Below are 20,727 nucleotides of genomic sequence, written 5' to 3'. Positions count from 1 at the left end.
ACGCTGATGAAGTGTGAAGCTTAGCGACCTGCAAACAGCTGATGTGAGGTCTCAACCACATACTCACACACAGTGATCCAGACGGCCTGGAAAAATGGAGCAAAGTGGAGCCATACACACTATAAGAAGGCCATGGTGTGGCCCAGAAAAAAAAAAAACTCAAAGCTTTCTGCAAAGATCTTCAATGCTGACCAGTTACCTGGTCAGACAGCAGTATAATCATATTCAGAGGAACACAGCTGTAGATGATACAAGTCAACTGTCTCATGCACATGCATGCAAACCAAAAAATGGCAAGGGCTTTTTCAAAAATGCCAAGCTCTAATCTGAGTTACAGGTGTTAGGATGCATAGGTTGTTAATGGTTAAACATCTTTTTGGAATTAATTTTTAGCTTCTAATTGCATCTGGTGAAGAGATTTTGGAAAGATCTAAACATTTTGTTGTAGTCAGCATCAAATCTTTCTGCTGTTTTTGACAGGATCTAACAATGTAAAAAGTAAACTGGTAGGTCACTTCACATGTCAGTCAGACTAATTGGGTGACTTCCTGTCTAAGTGGGCAGTTTTTGACAAGAATAATCCACAATGTGACCAGTCTAAGAAAAGCCACACAATGTACTGATGGCATGCATAAGGTAAAGACACTCATTAAACAGTCATCAGTCATCAAACAGTTTGTGGTATCTTTCCAAATGTTGTACTTTTAAAAGTTGATTTGGCAAGTGGCTAGTATCAACCAATACTAATGTTCCTAAAAGAGAGAAGCAGATCATAATGGTTCACCTTAAACATCTGTTTGACTTTCTGTCTGGGCAGGTTGACATTGAGCTTGTGCAGGAGCTGCAGCACTTCACTGATGCTCAGGCAGCCGTCTCCGTTCTTATCGGCCTCTGTGAAGGTCTGCTTCAGCCATGTGATGGTTAGAGTTAAGGGTCTGAGAGCACAGAATGGTAAAACACCTGCACTAACAACAAACATGTCAGACGCCACTTCATCACGACAAGCATTTCAACTGCTAAAAGTGAAGTTGCAGGTTTACTAAAAATGTCCAGTAGTGTGACAATAGCTCAGATGCTCTGAATACTGCGTAGTAACAATCAACGTTTTACAAAAAAGCAGTGGTTTAGCATAAAGAGCTAAATCACTATTCACTTAATTCCAAGGGAAGAAGATTCAATAACTTGACAGTAGTGAATTTTTATGAAAGGTAGCTTGACTGTAGCTAACTACATTTATAAAAAGCCAGTTTGACGGTAAGGGACTACTTCATAACTGCTAAAATTGAAGGAGCTTGTAGTTTAGCAGTTTCAAAGTAGCGTCCCTAACAGGGAATTAGGTGTGTGCAATATTTATTGTCTATGATAATATTGTAATTGTTGTTTTAACGATATGCAAGCTGACATTATCAAGTATGTCACTCACTTTACAAAAAAAAAAAAAAAAAAAACATGTCCTGAGAGTCCAAAAGCATTTAATGCATTATGAAGCTTATTATAATAGTTCAGTTAGAATGACCCCATAATATAAAAAATAAAATAAAAAATAAAAAATATCCCTGTATGGGTTTTTTTTTTTTTTTTTTTTATATATATATATGTGACCCTGGACTACAAAACCAGTCTTAAGTCGCTGGGGTATATTTGTAGCAGTAGCCAAAAATACACTGTATGGGTCAAAATTATTGATTTTTATTAAATACCAAAAAACACTAACAAACTAACCAAAAATAAATTAAAAATTATAAAATCCTAAAAAACCCTACTGTAAATTTATCAAAACTTAATTTTTGATTAGTAATATGCATTGCTAAAGACTTCATTTCGACAACTTTAAAGGCAATTTTCTCAATATTTCGATTTTTTTTTTTGCACCCTCAGATTCCAGATTTACAAATAGTTGTATCTCCTAACATACAATACATCAGTGGAAAGCTTCTTTATTCAGAAAAATTCACTTACACTTACGATGGGTTTTGTGGTCCAAGTTCACATATTTATAAGATATAATAAAGTTAAGTAATATCACTTCAGCAAGAGTGCCAGCTGTTTTCCTGAATATTAGCATGTGAGCGCAAGTGATATTAAATTTATACAACAGTTCAAAAAGCATGAATTTAATATTGAGTGAGTTACATTTAAGACACAATACTGTTTTTTTTTTTTTTATTCTGTTTTGCCACTGAAAATATTTCAAATCAAAGACAAAGTAGAACATTTGCATGTCCCAGAGCAACAGTGTTTTGTTCCTGAATGAAGCCGTTTAGTTGCTTCAATAAATTACTCATTAATCACTCATTAAGACAGAGGCTTGCTGCCACCTACTGGCAGTTTTAGTGCCATATTTGTTTATCCATGACAGGTCTAAACCAGCCAAGGTACTGTCATAAAAAAATATTGTTTAATTAAACAAAAATATTGTTTAATTATCGATTTCCAAAAAAAGCACAAAAATATTGAGATATCATTTTTTTGTCAATATCACACACCCCTGCAGGAAATCAGACTCTTCTGACAGTTCCAATGTGCTCATGTTTCCTAATCTAATAAAAATTTGAGTAATAGTATGACAGATAGTGTCAACTTTATTGAGTTTCTGGAATGCGAGCTCCATCAGGAAGGATATTGGTCACGAGTGCGTTGTCGCTTGGCCAGACTGTCTTCATCGCTGATGCCGGCCATAAGGTACTTAAGGCCAGTAATCCAGGTGCGAGCTTCTTCTCCTGTACCTGACACCAGGTCAAGAGACGCCATGTGCTCACCATAGTAGATGCTGAAGCAGCAGTTGGGATCAAAGCTACCGTCGGCATACCGCTGGAAGATCTCCGACTGCTTCCCCTCACACACTTCCCGAATGGAGTCGATTGAGACTGTGAGGAGAAGAAACACTGCAATAGGCACTGGGAAGTTAAAGAGATGACATTTACACTGTAATCCTGAGGTGTTCATTAACATTCTACTCTCCTCCAAGCTGCAAAATTCTTAAAGAAACATCCTCTCGCATCAAGATCCCAATGCTACAAATGTGTGTAATGAAGTCTCTCAAGAACAGATTATGTAAATGAGAAGAGCAGATGGCTACCTCAAATTAAACACTCTGTAACGCCAATGTAGACCATCTAGAAACATTTAATTCATCAATTTGTGCTCATTTAGACTTGTCTGCCAAGAGTAGCCACATCTGAACAGCATGCTATAGTAGCACATTCCATAAAAACAAGTCCAGATAACTACTGGAGTGACATCTGATTCAACACATGCCCCTCGTCTAACACCCATTTTTGAAGTATATAACCATATCAAGATGGGATTTTAGACAAATAAATACAACATATCTGTTAATTAATCTTTAAAATACTTGATTCTGATTGGTCAGCCATGGCTTTCTGCATATTTCATTCAAATATTCTTGTATAATGATGCTAAACTGCAAACTAAGAAAGCAGTTAAAGGGATACTCCACCCCAAAATGAAAATTTTGTCATTAATCACTTACCCCCATTTCGTTCCAAATCTGTAAAAGCTCCGTTCGTCTTTGGAACATAATTTAAGATATTTTGTATGAAATCCGGGAGGCCTGTGACTGTCCCATAGACTGCCAAGTAAATAACAGTGTCAAGGTCCATTAAAAAGTATGAAAGTCATCATCAGAATACTCCATCTGCCATCAGACGTGCAATCTGGGTTATATGAAGCGACGGGAACACTTTTTGTAAGTGAAGAAAACAAAAATAACGACTTTATTCAACAATTCTTTGTCAACGGTCTCCTCTGTGTCTGTCCGTATCACCGTATGCTGTGTATGCTCTTCTGTATCATCCTCGCCACAAGGAAGAGCATACACAGCATACGGTGATATGGAGAGACACAGAGGAGACTGCTGACAAAAGAATTATTGAATAAAGTCGTTATTTTAGTTTTCTTCGCTTACACAAAGTGTTCCCGTCGCTTCATATAACCCAGATTGCACGTCTGATGGCAGATGAAGTATTCTGACGATGACTTTCATATCTTTTATGGACCTTGACACTGTTATTTATTTGCCAGTCTATGGGACAGTCACAGCCCTCCCGGTTTTCATCCAAAATATCTTAAATTGTGTTCCAAAGACGAACTAAGCTTTTATGGGTTCGGAACGACATGGGGGTAAGTGATTAATGACAAAATTTTCATTTTGGGGTGGAGTATCCCTTTAAGAAAGAAAGATAAACAACAAAGTGCATTAAAGAAAGATAAGATAGAAGGAAGACCATATGGAGTCATTTTACAAATATCATTTTCTTGTGTTGACATATTTCCACCTGAATCAGGAAATTGGAGCAGGACAAGCTGGAGCTTTTTGAAAAGTAGCCAAAAGTTTTACAGTATACTCATCTACAAGCCCAGACCACACTTCACAGCTTGTTTAATCTGATGTTGACATTACATTTTTAGTAGCGTTCTTTTTAAATCGAAATATTAAATGCAGCTGTTCATCTTTTTGTCTATATGCTGTTATGCAACTATTTTCTGCATTTCAAAAAGATTGCTTAATTGTGGTTTAAATACCCAAAACTAAAGTGAAACTTTCTGTAAAAAGCATAAAAAGTGCAATTAGTGTGTGATTTTCAGTAGAAGACATCCAGGCTACTTAATAATGAAGATGAAGGTGGTAGCAAACACTCTTAAGATAATCTTATTGTTGCACACTGTCAACATATTTGGTATCATTTGGAGTCTCTATGAATCCTTATAGACTCAAAGTTCTCTAATGAGCCTCACGGGCAGTTTTTTTGAGCATGAATCAACTGGTGCATGTTTGCGCTCAATGAGGCGACTGCAATCTTTCCGGTTAAGACTGATGAATAATTGAGTCAACTTAAGAAGCTGATTAATTCCCTGGGCTGCGGTGGAATGTCGGGACTCTGAACTTTATCCCCCCTCGCGAGACACAATGAGCGCTGTCATTTAGACATGAATCATCGGCTGTGCTACTGAAGTAACGTTCCCCTGTGAGGCGTGATGTCAATAACTCATGCGAGTCGAGGACACCCTCAGGAAATAGAAAAGGCAAGTGAGGCAGGTCGCTGTAATCTATTCTAGTCATATGCATGACAGTCAGAGCCATCAAATTATATTTAAATCATCAACCACAACAGACATGCAGAAGTATTCCTTTTTTGAATGCTCCTCATAAGACAGAAAAATCACAAATGAAATTTGAATAGTAGCCATCATTTCAGAAGCGAGGGGGACAGAAATGTCACATGTAATACCATTTTCTTTGACTATTCTCTTAGTTTTAATTGGCTAAGAAATGAAATAGACTGCTGGACAATAACCAAAAATGTTGTATTCTAAATCTGTCCCCTATATTTTCAGAATGACAGTTTTATGGTTTATATTTTTCCATTTTTAAAACAGAATACGGCAGAATAGTTTCTATACTGTAATAAATGCTAAGCTAATTAGCACTGCATTCTTCATACACTTTCTGTACATTATCATTATTATTCATTATCTGGAAATTACTTGAAAAACACATATAAACAATATATTGTCTCAATCGTGTGTTTATTATCTTCACATTTCATCAGTCAAAACATTCCTGCTATGCCTTTGTCCATATTGAGGATTTCCTTGAACATTGTAAGTTTTTACTTTTATGAGTCCGTTTTGGACTTTCTGCGTGAGAGCGCCCTCTGGCTTCTGTTACAAATAAAACATACACTGCATGAGAGTGTTTAGCACTACGTAATGTTCTCTAGTTTTGGACATGATTAAAATGTCAGGTCATCTTGTCTCTTTGCTTTTGAATCAACATTTATTCACACTGGCCCTTGAATACCTTAAAGTGCACACACTTGCCCGAAAAAAGTGTGGGGGACAAATTTACACTTAATTATAAAAAAATGTGTTCTTTATGCAAGGTTCTTTGGGGATCCCAAATTGTTTCTTAAACAGCATCACTGTGAGACCCCCCCCCCCCCCATAACCTTTATCTTTAATAGCGTAGGAGAAAGATTTGAGTATCCTTAGCTATAAAAGAACAACATCTGAGTAATTAAATTTTCATCAGGGTCAGAATAAATCGATAGAAATGACTAATAAAAAATCAATGCGTTCAAGGCCAAGGCGTATCTTTAAGAATGACACTTACTTTTGGCTTTCTCATTCTTCCTAGAGGGCCGCCAGCGGATGCAGGACTTGTGTTCGTCCAAGTAGAAAAAGCGCACCAGGCCTTTGGATCCTCCACGCAGTTTCACCATCTGAGTGCCCGTCTGCATGGAGCTCATGCATTTCTCCACTAACACAACAGAGACACAACATTAGATGGCTGAATATCACACAAACTCTCCACCCCAAATTATAAATAAAACATGATAATGCTCTATTATTTGTTGTGTGTGAAAAGAAAGAAAACTCTTGCCCAGATCCAACTCTCACTGACAGCGAAAATACACAAAAGTTACTTTTATCTTTTCAGATGGCCAAGGTTAAGTTGTCTGCTCCACAGAATATTATTGGTCAACCCCACTAAGGTATTTTTCTGTGTTCGTGTGCATAACCCAGAGGACTAACCATCCATCAAAATATCTGACATGCTCCTGAATCAGCCCTGAGCTCAAAGCGGCCAGCAATCATTACTGTGACCTTTATGAACCTGATCGAAATCCAATATGTTTCAGTTTCAAACGTCCCTCGCCCCTCACAACACAACTTTTGTTTGGCAAGATTGAGTGTTTCTCTCTTCATGCTGCCCACGAGCAAATGCTCGTTGGAAGCAATCATGGATTTTAAATAACTGGCACAATTACTCTTAAATTTCCTCTAAACGGCTCATTTCACAATTGACACATGGTTGTAAAATGCTGAACCTGTCTATAATGTTTCAACACTGTGAGGAAAATTGCCATGAAAATTACCAAGCAATGTTTCAACATTAACAACATTTCCAATTTACTCTTATTCTTAAAAAAACAGAAAAGAAAAAAAAAACTGTAGCAGGAGCATGGCAAGTGATGATTTGATATATACATGGCAGTACTGTGGTACATGCTGAGAAACATGGTGCACGGACAAAAATAAATAAATAAAATACTTTAGCAGACTGTGATTTACTCCACTAAATTGCCTTCAGGAACCGAGATGACTGCAAGATTTTTGTTTTTCCATTATTCATGCACTTATGAACAGAAAGAGTGAATTAACACTTAAGACAACAGTAGATCCAGCTTTGGTAAAGAAGTTTCTTCAGAGAACAGACCGCTGTTATATAAACAGCAGATGAGCTGAGAGACGATTATATAATAATCAGTGATGAGTTCACAATAGTGTGCCATTGCTCTGCGTCTGCTGTTTCCATCTCTTAGTATTAATGTGGTATTAATATTGGCAGAGCTCATCTGAGGTGGCTCTTTATTTGATAATTATGCCGGGAGCATCGACAGACAGGATGTAATATAAGAAGGTTTTAGCGGATCACTAAATCCAGGTTTGAGTGATTGGTGTATACGCTTATGTGTTATTCAAAGTGACGGTACACTGATTGCATGGCTAAAGTGCCTTGTTCAAGGCCAAGCGGCGATGGAATAGTGATCCCAGGGTCATCAGTACTTGTAACTTCTAAAAATACACTATTTATTGTTTCAGTTAGAACCAAAGGGTTTTACAGCCAGATCCCGAGAAGTTCTAGTTTTGTAGAAAACCATCTATACTGTATACAGATGCTTGAAAATGATTGTTCACCCCCACAAAACTTTTGTGTTCCAAATAAGACAGAAATATATACAGTTTTGGAACAACATGAAGGTGAGACATGATAATGACAGAAAATTTGGGGTGTTTATCTCTTTATAGTCAACACTGGAATGAACTGGCTATCCATTCAGGGTATTTTCTTGCCTATTGCCTGAGACTTTGAAGTATAAGCTCCACAGAAATCAAGCAGTTTGGAAAATGGGTGGATGTATAAAACGGCATTCCCAGCCCATTTTACTTTAAAATGTGACATGTTTCTGAGTAAAACAGGACATTTATGAAACAAAAATGAAGAGTGGTACTTTTTTTTTCATTTTGAAATACGCTCCATAACAGAACTGAGCTGAATGCATAAAAAAAGTAAATCAATAAAATAAAATAAAAATAAATAAATAATATTAATAATAGTATTACTGTCATGCTGATGAAAAATGTAATGTAAAAAATTATAACAATGAATAAATAAATAAATAAATAAATAAATAAATAAATAATAAATGTTAACTGAAATACAATGTAAAAAAATGCAAAAATGTTGCTTATTTCTAATTTCATTCAGTTTAAGCAGAAGTAAAATAACTAAAGCTAAATAAACTAAAACTGAAAGCTGAAACTTAATAAAAACTAATTACTAAACTTTTAGCTAAACTTAAAATGAAAAATATGAAAACTCAAAATATTAACAAAATGTATAAGAGCATATACAGTATATTACAGTACTATACATTAGCATTTCCATAATAGTACTCTTATTCAATAATACTGAAATAGTGGCATAGTTTTTTTTTTTTTTTAAAGGCAACATTTCTAAATGGCAGCCTTAAAGAATGCCCAAACAGCTTTTTTGACACTGTTTTTGGCCTTGGCTCATTCAGAGGTTGAGCAAGTTATTACATTTTGAAGAAAGAAAACAAAGACAACCCTTTCTTTTCTTTGTAATAACATGCACCGATTAATCATTCACAATAAGACCAGTAAATGGAGTCATTTTGGATTTCATGTTGACTTTAAGGCACCCATAAAAAAAGAATACACTCAAGAGTAACAGAAAATAGTTCATGATATGAAGAGGGTTCTTTGCTTAACATTAGGCGATAAAGAACATTTCTTCTATGGAAATGGAACCTGCAACCTTCGTGGTTGATTTGCCAGTTAAACCTTTAACTAGAATTACAGCCAGGGTTAACAAAACTTCTGCGATGCAGTGCCAGCTTAATGCGCTGTAAATTCAGCAGTTTTTCCTTGATATGCTCGCAAGAGCAGTGATCTGATCCCTATTGCTGAATACACAGCAGGACGTTTAGAATCAACAGGGGTTAAGCCGAACCGCTTTTTGATTGCTTGAACAGTGGACACCAATAAAAAAAAAAAAGCTTTACTGAATGTGTCCCATGTTGTGCAAAAGCAGTCTAACGCAAGCATTTCCCATGTGGTACCTGATCAAAAACACTCTTCTAGTGGGTCTGGAATGGTTGCTATGGAAACCAGGTTCATGGTTAAAGCGTTCGAGAAACCTGAATGGAAATTTAAAACAAAATGACTAGTCGTGTTGCTCACTGACCAGCTTGAATTCTCACATAATCTAGTTGGCTCAAGAGTGCTGTTGGCAACAAGACAACACAGAAGAGTCAAAAGAAGCTGCAGTGATTGGTGGCGTTTAAGCCTGTTTACCAGAGGTTATCCTCTAACGCTGCCATGTAGCAGGTCAAAGGGGCTCGTCTGCAGGATGTGTGTCAGACAGAAGTAAGGTAAACCTCTCACGCAACATCCATCAGGGAATTAAAGCTTAAAGGGATTGCACCATATGTCAGCCCCTGTACAAACAGGTGCCTTTCCATCATGACAAACTAAAGAAATCAGTCTTCTTGATGTCTCAATGCACTGATGAAGCCAAATGTCACACCGGTACCCTGTAAACAGCTGAGTTTTGAAGGGCAAGTTAAAATATATACTGATGTTCAGTTGCTATTTTTTATTGACAAGCATCTGTCAGCTTCCTAGTCTGGCAGTAGAACTTTTGATTTAGCAAGGAAACGCAGGTTCAAATTTCAACCTAATATAGCATATTGCCATTTTTTTTTATTAATAAACCAAAATAAATTGCAACTGAACTTCACAGCTTGCGATCAGCATGCATTTAAAAAAAACAAAACAACAACAAAAAAACAGTTCATTACTGTGTTGTGTGCTCAACAGAAATGATCATGTAAGTTTTGAACAACATGAGGATGGTAGAAATGTCAGTTTAAAAGATGCTCCTGACGAATGTGTGACTCCATCGGACTGATCAAATTTAGACATTAATAAGTGATTTTAGAGGAAAACTTAAATATATAATAAATATATAATTTTTTTTTTTTTTTAAGAAGTTGTACTAAAAAATTTGAATATTTGAACTTTTGCTGTGTAATGTACACCAGCAACAGTATGGGCCTGTCCCAATACTAGGGGTTCAACAGATTGTAGCTGATCAATGATCCGTACGGACCAGGCCCCATGGTTCTGCATTTGTGGAATAGTTGCAAAGTTTACCCATCATAGACTGATGCATGTTTCTAAGTCTTGCCACTGAAACATTAAAGTGATTTTGAACCATTTAATCACAAGAATAGGCGAAAGAGAATTCAATTTGGTTTTCTGTGCTCACACACTCAAAGAGTAGCATTTCAGAAAGCGTGCAAACACAGAATTCAGTTCTCTTTCATATCTCCTTGCGCTTAAACAATCCACACACACACACAAAATGATCTCAACCATTTCATCAAGTATTTTAATAAGCACAGTGGGTTATGTCTTAAGCAGTGTTGGGCAGTAACGCATTACTTAGTAACGTGTTACTGTAATTTGATTACTTTTTTAGTAAGAGTAATTTAAAACATTCTAATTTTCAAAATTGTAATTAGAGTATAGTTACAAGCTGAGGTCTCTATATATGTTACTGCCACGTTACATTGCTGACAGAATGCAGTGTTTTATAATCTAGAGAGTGTAAAAAGGATGTAGCTGCTCCCGCGAGACCCGAGTCCGATGCAACAGAGTGCAGCGCGGGAGAAGACGGGTGCGGGATGCGGGAAAATAAAATGATTCACGGGACACCCACAAAATAGACATATCTAAACATAAAATATCTAAAACAAATAAACTGTTATTCATCTATTGCACAAAAGCAACATGAACTAATATAAAATATACAGGATCAACAATAAAAATCGTATGCAGAGTTTCTATTTAGGTTATAACACGTGTTTGCAGTGTTGAGCAATGCAATGCAATTTCATAAATTTCATGGAGAGAAAAAGTAATGTAACTATTAATGTAACTAACTACTAATTACTTTTGAAATAAAGTAATCAGAACAGTAATGTGATTACTTTTAAAAGGAGTAATCAGTAATCAGTAATCTGATTACATTTTCAGAGTAACTTGCCCAACGCTGGTCTTAAGTGAAGTGAATATAAATATCATTATATTGGATCTGTGCAGTTGGTCTTAAAACAAACATAGCTGTAACAAAGATTAATATATATATATATATATATATATAAATATATATATATATATATATATATATATATATTTAATTTAACATTGAACACTATGCAATTTTTTTTACACTTAATTAGTATATTTCTGTACTGTTAGACCTTATTTTATTTAAACTTCTGTTCTGTTCTATTCTGTTTATTTTTGCTTGGAATTTGTATATACTTTTCTTATTTTAGTACTAACTGTTCACTTGTCAATAATAATTTTTTTTTTTTTTTTTTAGTTAGGCTTGTAGTTTTTGCTGTGGTATCATAGAAGTACATATAGTGTTTGTCTCAAACCATGATTCGTTTTACTGATCTGAAAAATGACCGGATCCTCACTCAGAAATCTCAGTTGTGAGTTTTGTGATCTGTTTAACCCCATCTGATACCCATACGTACGGTCTTGGCCACTTGAAAGCAAGTGCACAAAACAGGAATTAAGTGTGTACGACTGTGCGAGGTCTGCAAAATGCCAAAGTTCAGCGCCCTTAATGCACACTATATCCACACTATTTCTAATACTACTTTTGAGCAGTGGTTAAAGCTAAGCGTATCCCATCATGCTGTTGCACATTTCAGTGATGCAGAGATGAATATGTTTAATTTGTAAAACGCTAGACGCACCACAATTGAATTGTTTTGTTCGTTCCACAGGGACAGTTAGAAGTCTTAGTGCAAAGTATTACAAACTTTACTTACAGCTTTACAACACAATGTCGTAAGTGTGTCCCATCAGGTGATCAAAAGTTCTGCACACACTTATAGCCTTATGCTCACCGCACACTTGGGCTGAATGCAAGAAATGGGTCATACAAACAGACAAGTGGTCAAGTACAAAGTATGCAAGAGGGGTTATGGGACAGGCTACAGTACATCGACATCGGACCAGATCAGTGACAAAATCATACAATTGCTTTAAAAAGCAATGAATTGAACATAAGCCTATCACCTGCCTTGATGTATGGGCCAGAGGGTTGATATAATAGCTTTTTATAAATTATTTACCTTGGAAAATTGATAGCCATATACTGTACAAATATTTTTTTTTCCCTTTTAAATAATCCTTCATAGACATGCCGCTTCACAAAATGATTTTTGCAATCCACTAAACTGAAATAATTCAATAAGTTTAGCCTATTTAAAAACAAAGAATGAATCAATTTATCCTGTTTTCTTTGACTCTTACCAAATAAGCCTAGCTTCCATTTGGATCCGTACACAGAATTATCCCCTGTCCAAAAGAATCCGGCCAGGAGTCGTGACAGGGTCAGTTTGTGGAGAGCTTTAGAGCAGGCGGCGGCCACCGCTGTGGTCGGTGCTCGGGCTGGAGGTGTTGCTGGCTTTGTAGCAAGCGCAGGCTTCATCGGAGGCGCTAATGTTGGGGGCATCATGGCAGGCAGCACGGCAGCGCACATCGCTCTGTTGTTTTAACTGTTGTTTAACTTACTAGTAGAGTCCTTGATTTCTTTCTTGCACTTTGCTTCCTCTGATTCCTGCCTTTACAATCACTCTGTCAAACAAAGCTCTAGGCAAACCTCCATCCAGCACTGTTTCATGAGAAAGTCTAATGGCAAGAACGTAAAACAAAAACAATACGTCCAAACCTGCAGGATTTGAGGGATAGTTTTCCAGACATCAGAACAGTTTTAGTATCTTCAGTACAGGCTGGAGCTGTCTTTCTGATGGCATGCTGTGAGATCTCATACTAGTAAAGATGCTAACTTATTGACTGTGTAGCACCTGTCAAGCCGACACTTAAATCCCCTCAGAACTGTAATCCAGGCCTGGGGGATTTAGGTAGCTTATTGCGCACAGAACCACAGCACAGACACAGAGGAAGAGAGAGAGAGAGAGTTCATTCCATTTATCAGCTCTTCCTATAATCATAAAAGCATCTCCATGATTGTTTTCTAACCCCGGAACTTTAAAGTAATGGTGTAATGCAATTGCATTTGCTCATACTGTATGTAGGCCTAAATTTAAGATTTATGTTTGTGAATTTATGTAGTATGAATTTGATTTCCATCCATTTGGACTGCAGTTTTACATAAACTAATAAACTTAATTAGACCCACTTTGTATTAAGTGTATTTAACTAGTTACATTTAAGTTAATAATTTGCTACAGTGCATTTATTGTTTACATACATGTTTTTACATTGCACTTAAAAATACCTTCTTGTAGTTATCTGTAATTATTCATTTTTGTTGTTATTTATAATTACTCTACCTCTTAACCCACATCTAAACTTAAGCAGACCACCAAACCTGCCTCTAACCTTAATTGTATCCCACCTTAATAGCAGCAAAAGTGTTTTTTTTTTTTTTTTTTTTTTTTTTTGCAAATCAACATAAGCACAGTAAGTAAACTTAACCAAAAATTCATTATATTTGACATGCATATATTAATTAAAGACATCTAATATAAAGTGAAACGATTTAAGGTGATGCATATTTGTCAGTTAAACATAAATGAAATGGGTGATATTTCTTTTAAATACACAATAAACAGGATTATATATTTATTATCAATCAATCCAACAGGAAACTATAATTATAACAGTCCAAAACTACATACATATAACATATAAAATGTATTGTTTGTTCCACACTTAGTCACATTTTAACCATGTTCATACTTTTTAATGAAAATGTTTTCACAATTAACACTTTTATGCTGATTTGGAAACAAATGTGAGCAAATACAAAATATGACTATTTGAATAAAATAGATGCATATAGTTAATAATAACCTGTTCCATTTTTTTTAACTAGCTATTTTACCAGTTTCTTACCTGATTCATTCATGTATCACAGTCAAATATGCATCACATTTAGATTATTACTGTGTAATCTAAATGGAGGGAATTTTCTACAAGCAATTAAAATATAAAAATCTTATATTTAGACAGGTTAATTACTACTTGCTACGCACCTTTCAATTACCTCCCCACCAATCCCACAAGACACCTTTTATTTTTCTCATCCAGTTTTATGACGAGGCACTGAGAACATTGACCCAAGCATTTATACATTTTCTTGGTGGATTTTAGTTCGATATTCTGTAAAACCTGACAAAACATGAACCTTAAAATGAAAGTGTAAAAAGCTCAGAAAGACCCTTTATCTACAGACAGAGGGAGTTCAATGAAAACCCTTTTATAAAAAATCCATGTTTTATAAAGAAATAATGACAAGGAAACCCAACAAGCAAGGAGAGCACTGTTGTACAGTGCAATATACATGACTTACTTGTCATTAAAACTCAATTTTATTAACCATGTGTCAGTGAGCCTTGGCCATTAAAACCATGTGGTCATAAAATAATCTATTACAAGTAAACCACCTCCTGAACTGAGAGACAACTAAGAAGACTCAAGAAATTGTATCATAACCTTTTATACTGTAGCTACATTACATTAAATGCTAAATGGGTTAAAAGCTTGTTCGGTTCAATGCAGCACATTGTTGTTTCATGAGCAGTGCACATATACTTTCAGTCATCTTTTAAAGGATAATTATAATATCTACTTAATGTATTTTTTTGTGTTTTTTTATATATGATGTATAAATCTGTAATAAAGTGATAAATAATAACAGTACCTACTGTACAGTATGTGCCAATGTACCGTCCTATACTGATCCTAATGGAAACTGCTCAAGCTGAGTGCTGTTGCTATGGTTACCTCCTCAGTCTAACACAACTTTACATCACCAGCATTGATTTAGAGCCAGGTAGTGTAGGTAGCTCAGGTAACGCATGTGTTAGCGAGATGGGGGTTTTGTTTTTCCTGGCTCTGTGTTTGGAACAACAGTACAGGACGAAAGTGTGCTCCGTCACCTAAAGGTTAATTAGGTTTTTTTTTTTTTGAAGGATCTGTACTGTCTACAATGAAAACAAAGAACACATTTAAGGAAATGTTCTACAGTAAGCTTTTCTGATAGCTGAAAAGGAGAAAGAAGCCTTACTGATTTCCTCAGGCAGAGGAAATTATACCGCGACACTGATTGCCTTGCATTTTAAAAAAGCTCGGAAGCAAAATGATTTGAATTCATTATGTGTGCCAGGGAAAATGCTAAAAGATAATTAGAAAATACATTTTAAGGATGAAAATTGCTGGTTGAAAAAGTCACTGCATAATGGTCCTGCATGTACAAATTTCCATTGACAGGTTGCTGGTCAAAGGAAAAGCAGAGGTCATGCTGTGATAGCAAATGCCTGGTGTAAAGAACAGCGTCAGTGCTCTGTCTGCCTGAATTTCCTGCTATGTACTAAATGCTCGGCCCCAGACTGCACCTGAAAAACCTTTACACCCACAAGCACACAGCTGCCTACTGCGTTCAATATGAAGGGCAGGATGGGGTCAGCAAAGGTCTTCAAATGCAAGACTGGTAACACTTTATTTCGATAGTCCACTTTAGACATTCCACTAATAGTAAGTAACTTTGCAACTCAACTAGCAGTCATTAGAGTATTAGTAGACTGTTTGCTAACACTTTATTTTGATGGATCCACAACATACAACATACTTATATGAAAATCTTTGCAAGTATATGTCTTATTCTACTAACCCTAAACCTAACCTTACAGTCTACTCTGAAAGTTAGTAGACATGTAGTTGCAAATTAATGAGAACTAGTTGACATGTTGTTGCAAAGTTACTTATAGTTAGTAGAATGTCTAAAGTGGATTATCAAAATAAAGTGTAACCGCAAGACTTGAGAATTCATTGTTTGTACTTGAACATACTTCTCCCAGACTCAATCAGAACTAGTCTCCTGTTGTCACGAACTGTGCTGGGAGGAACGAGAGAGAAGATTTAAGATTTTTATTTGTCACATACACAATTATATAGAGAATATATAACCAGCAGTGAAATGTAAGTCAGGTCCGCTCCATGGACAGGAAAATATACATAAATATAGGTATGAATAGGGTGACCAAATGTGCCATTTTCCCAGGAAACGTCCTGGCCAGGATTTCTATATTGCCTAAAACAACCATGTACAACCTGTTTGCACATTCATGGCTTGTACCTGTGTTCATACTTAAGTCTACAGTATATCTTTCATGCACATTTTATTTGATATTTTATTCTTATATTTGTATTGTTTACTTTTATTTAATTCTTTCATACCTAGGGTGACCAAACGTGCCATTTTCCCAGGACACATCCTGGCCAGGATTTCTATATTGCCTAAAATATCCACGTTTTGGCTTTGTTTGTGCTGTGCAGACCAATTGTTGTATGACATAGTACTGTGAGAGCTCTAGAGAACAGACGGCTTCTTGTGCTTTTGAATCGCTCTCACGGTACTTTGATGTCATACACCGATCGGTATGCTCAGTGCTGCTTCAAGTCCAACACTAATATGTACACGTATTTGTATCACTTTGACCGTTCTCTGTACATCCCGCCTTCTCATGCACCACAATTGGTTGATTACGTACAATGTCTGCATGTTATTGGTCAAACGATCATTACCTTCATTAAGTATGAAAACAGGAAACCAAAGCCAAAACGTGGATATTTTAGGCAATATAGAAATCCTGGCCAGGACGTTTCCTGGGAAAATGGCACGATTGGTCACCCTAGGTATGAAAGAATTAAATAAAAGTAAACAATACAAATATAAGAATAAAATATCAAATAAAATGTGCATGAAAGTATACTGTAGACTTAAGATACACAGTACAAGAGATGAATGTGCAAACAGGTTGTACATGGTTGTCATGTAGCAGCAATAAAAAAAAAAAAAAAAAGGGGAGTACAAACAATAGTCTTTAATCCAGGAAACACAGCGGATAATCCACAATGGAAATGGCCAGAACACAAACACAACGAGTATACCCAACAAACACTAACTGAATGGACTGGGGCTTTTAAACACAATAACGAGGGCCTTAGGAGACACACCTGGAATCAAATTAACAATCAACATAATGGGCCCTATCATACACCCGGCGCAATGCGACACAAGGCGCAGCGCAAGTGTGTTTGCTAGTTTCAGTCTGGCGCCGTTATCATTATCTGGCTAGTTTCTAGCAAATCAGTCTTGGCACGAGCGCAACTGGCTCTTAAAGGGAATGGAAGATGAGACTCTGATTGGTTTATTACACGTTACAAACAAAAAACACCCATTACTCATTAAGAGAATAGGGACAACCCGTTTAAACCATGCGCCCGGGCGCGCCAACCATTTTTCCGTCGTTAAAACAGCAAAAGTTGATTTGGAACCAGCGCTGTGCGCTTTACACTTTGCGTTTAGATCGTTAAAATAGGGCAGGAGAGAAACTGGGCCACAGGAAGAAAAATACACACACAGGTCCATAATCCAACAGGGATGGGTGGGAACTAAGGAGGAGGCTCAGGAGGAGGACAGACATCCGGCAGGGGGCCGGCAGACAGAATCCAAGGAGGAGACAAAGGAGGGAGGAGCCAGGGAGGAGACTTGGAGCAGGAGGATTCCAGCTGGACCCAGGTCACAGCCATAATGTCGACCCATGGTGGAGCCAACGGAGGGAGGAGCCATGGAGGAGGAGTGGCTGCGGACTCCAGGGGGCCAACCAACGGTGGTGGAGGAGCCCGAGGCAGAGACGGAGACCCTTCAGGCTAAACTGTGGATCAAGAGCCCCCTCTAGGCTGAACACTGGAGGGCGCTTTGGACTGGATTCGGGGGCTGGTGCCATCTCCTCTTCAATTTGGCACTTTTGCTGCACCATACTCAGCTCACACTCAGCCACGGTGCAGGGGGCGGAGCTCCTCTCCATGATGATAACGTCCGTGGCTTTCTCCCTTGTGGCAGGCATTGTTGCCTGTTCACACACCATGACTGACGTCATCAGCGGCTCTGGGGCGATCCTCAGCACTGTCGCTCCATGTGGCAATGGCTCATCACTCACGGTGGGCTTGGGCATGCACTCCGCGCATTGGGGAGAAGTTGGGCTGGGAGTGGCACTGGTGATATACTCCTGGGAACCGGCAGTGAACGGAGATCCAATTCTCGACAGTGCCTACTCCACAAAGGCGGCGAATTCCGAGGGCCATGTTCGCGTAGTCTGAGTAGGTGGAGAGATAGGCAATAGCCAGAAACAGTCTGGTATGACACTTGAGTGATTTTTCCCCCTGCTCCAGTAGGAGGAGCATAAATTTGGGGCGAAGGAGGGGATCCATTAGGGAAACAGTTTGAAAAAAAAAAAAAAACAGAGGGTAGACATGATGTTACTGTTTTGGTCTGGTCTTCTATCACAAACTGTGCTGGGAGGAACGAGAAAGAAACGTGGAGTACAACAATAGTTTTTAATCCAGGAAACACAGGGGATAATCCACAATGGAAATGGCAGGAACACAACGAGTAGACCCAACAAACACTAACTGAATGGACTGGGGCTTTTAAAGACAGGATAACAAGGGACTAAGGAGACACACCTGGAATCAAATTAACAATCAAGATGAGGGGAGAAACTGGGTCACAGGGAGCAAAACACACACAGACAGACAGGTCCATAATCCTGACACCTGCGTGGTAGGAAGGTTAGATACGAACATTTGAATTGTAACATACTAATCTACCTGGCAGGACATAAGTTAGCATACACTTACTGCATGTCTTAAAAACACTCAGAAATGTTAATGTAATGTCTGGGCGAAAAAAAAAAAAAAAAATAAGAAGAGAAAAGCAGACATTTGGATGAATTTGAATAACTTTGGTAATGTTTTCTGTGCATACACACCTGAACCGCACACACAGAAAGCTGCATCTCTGACAGTGTATGAGTACTGAGTACTGATTAGACAAATACACATCAAAATATAAATTTTGGTGAGCATTCATGTGAACATAGTTGCTTATGTCTTAAGTGAGCGTAAACAGCTGTGAGAATATCGGATGTGTATCAGTATACTGGATCTGTGCATTAGGTCTTAAAGTGACAGCATCCTAATATACTACTATCTGTGTTCTTAATGTGAATAAAACAACAAAAACAGAAAATCACTTACTGCTCATCACTGAATCACTTTAGTGGCTTTAATAAGGATTAATGTGTTTAATTTATACAAATAAATATGTCTGCTGTAAAGAATGAAGAATGTTGTTTGCAAGTTGTTATAAAGAATGCATATATAAATACTCATCTTCTATTGAGTATTTCTAATTATTTCTATTGAGTATTTCTAATTAAGAAATTCTCTCAAATTTCATAGCTCATTGTATACTCCTAGAGAAAATACCTATTATCCTGTTAATATGAATGACATTTAAGGTTTCATTTTGCAATAAAGACACAAATTTAAACAACTGGGGCCTCAGTCAGTGCTTTTTTTTTTTTTTTTTTTTTTGAAGACAGTACAGGGTTTTGATATGTTAGTCCTGATTGTTACAGTGGTGTAAAAAAGTGAATCTGTCATGCACATACAGACATCTGATAATATAAAGCTACAGTATAGCTTAAGCAAACTACTGAACTGCTGCTGGGTAGCTTTAGCTCTCATGGTTAGGTTTTTGTATCCTTTCTGCAGAATCCCCAGTGTGAATGTCATGCTGCACTGGACACATCTGTCCAACATCCCTTTTAGCAAAGTTTCTTTTAAATTCCAGCAGGAGTTCCCACAACTTAATCCCAGATCCAAGTTCTCACAGTTCCTTTGCTAGATTTTCCTGTCCTTCAGTAAGACGAGATGTTTCTTTCTGATGTGTATACAGGTACTTGATGTTAAACGGGGTGTCATTCAACATGTAAGGGATGTTCAACACAGAGGTGGTGTGGTGTAGTGGTAAAGCCCAGGGCTGCTAGCCATGAGGCTCCTTGTTTGATTCCACAAGAAGAAAGCCATGAGCCATCTCCAGCAAGACACTCAACTCTAGGATGCTCCAGTGGATTTTTCACCCTACAAAAAGTCTGTCATTCTATGGCGACAATGTCTGTGAAACAATTTCTTCTTAAAAAGGTAAATGTTTAGGTACAATTTTGTAAGACAGGCAGAGCTGACAGAGTAGAGGAGTAGCTTAGATGCCTCTGCAGATTCAAGCTGGCATATTGCTGAACAACATTAGCAAGGTGAACAGATGTGAAGGGGCCATTGTGACCTCATAGATGCATGCTGGCATTACGTGGCCAATGGAAAGTCCAGGATCAGGATGCAGGGTTCTGCAGGACTCTTGAAGGAATTAGTCTTTTGGAAACTCACCTTCAACAAATTAGGCATATGGTTGTCTAGTTAAACAATAAATGCTGTTTGCCAACATATGCCGTGGCTAATGCCATGCCGCCTTCGCCCATTACTCTATTCTGAGTGCAAGATCCAACTGCACACATTGTCTAAAGTGAATGTGTGAAAAGAAGAAGAAAGCCCTCATCAGCGAATATCTGGCTTAGGTGGGTCTTGTGTTCTTCTCCAGAAATATTCACTCACCAGCAAGCTAATGAGACATTTTGTCTGCTTCTGTCTCATCCCTTC

At 37.4% G+C, this 20,727-nt stretch overlaps 1 protein-coding gene across 7 annotated transcripts in view; it reads right to left on the bottom strand.

Annotated features, from left to right (window-relative positions):
• Nucleotides 1-20,727, bottom strand: part of LOC109094638 (1-phosphatidylinositol 4,5-bisphosphate phosphodiesterase eta-2-like) — a 114,860-nt gene that overhangs the window by 30,166 nt on the left and 63,967 nt on the right. For 5 of the 7 annotated variants that reach the window (XM_042730311.1, XM_042730309.1, XM_042730310.1 and 2 more), the window contains 3 exons: nt 6,137-6,283; nt 2,624-2,867; nt 785-914 (listed from right to left, as the gene is read on the bottom strand). In XM_042730311.1, coding sequence (XP_042586245.1) covers nt 785-914; nt 2,624-2,867; nt 6,137-6,283 — 521 coding nt within the window. Of the gene's footprint in view, nt 1-784; nt 915-2,623; nt 2,868-6,136; nt 6,284-12,453; nt 13,111-20,727 lie in introns of those variants that run through there. The other 2 variants (XM_042730314.1, XM_042730307.1) reach the window with 2 other exon arrangements.

Source organism: Cyprinus carpio, chromosome B8, assembly GCF_018340385.1.
Source record: "Cyprinus carpio isolate SPL01 chromosome B8, ASM1834038v1, whole genome shotgun sequence".
NCBI lineage: Eukaryota > Metazoa > Chordata > Actinopteri > Cypriniformes > Cyprinidae > Cyprinus > Cyprinus carpio.
Note: the sequence above shows the minus strand (reverse complement) of the source record. Positions and strands in the feature narration are given on the sequence as shown.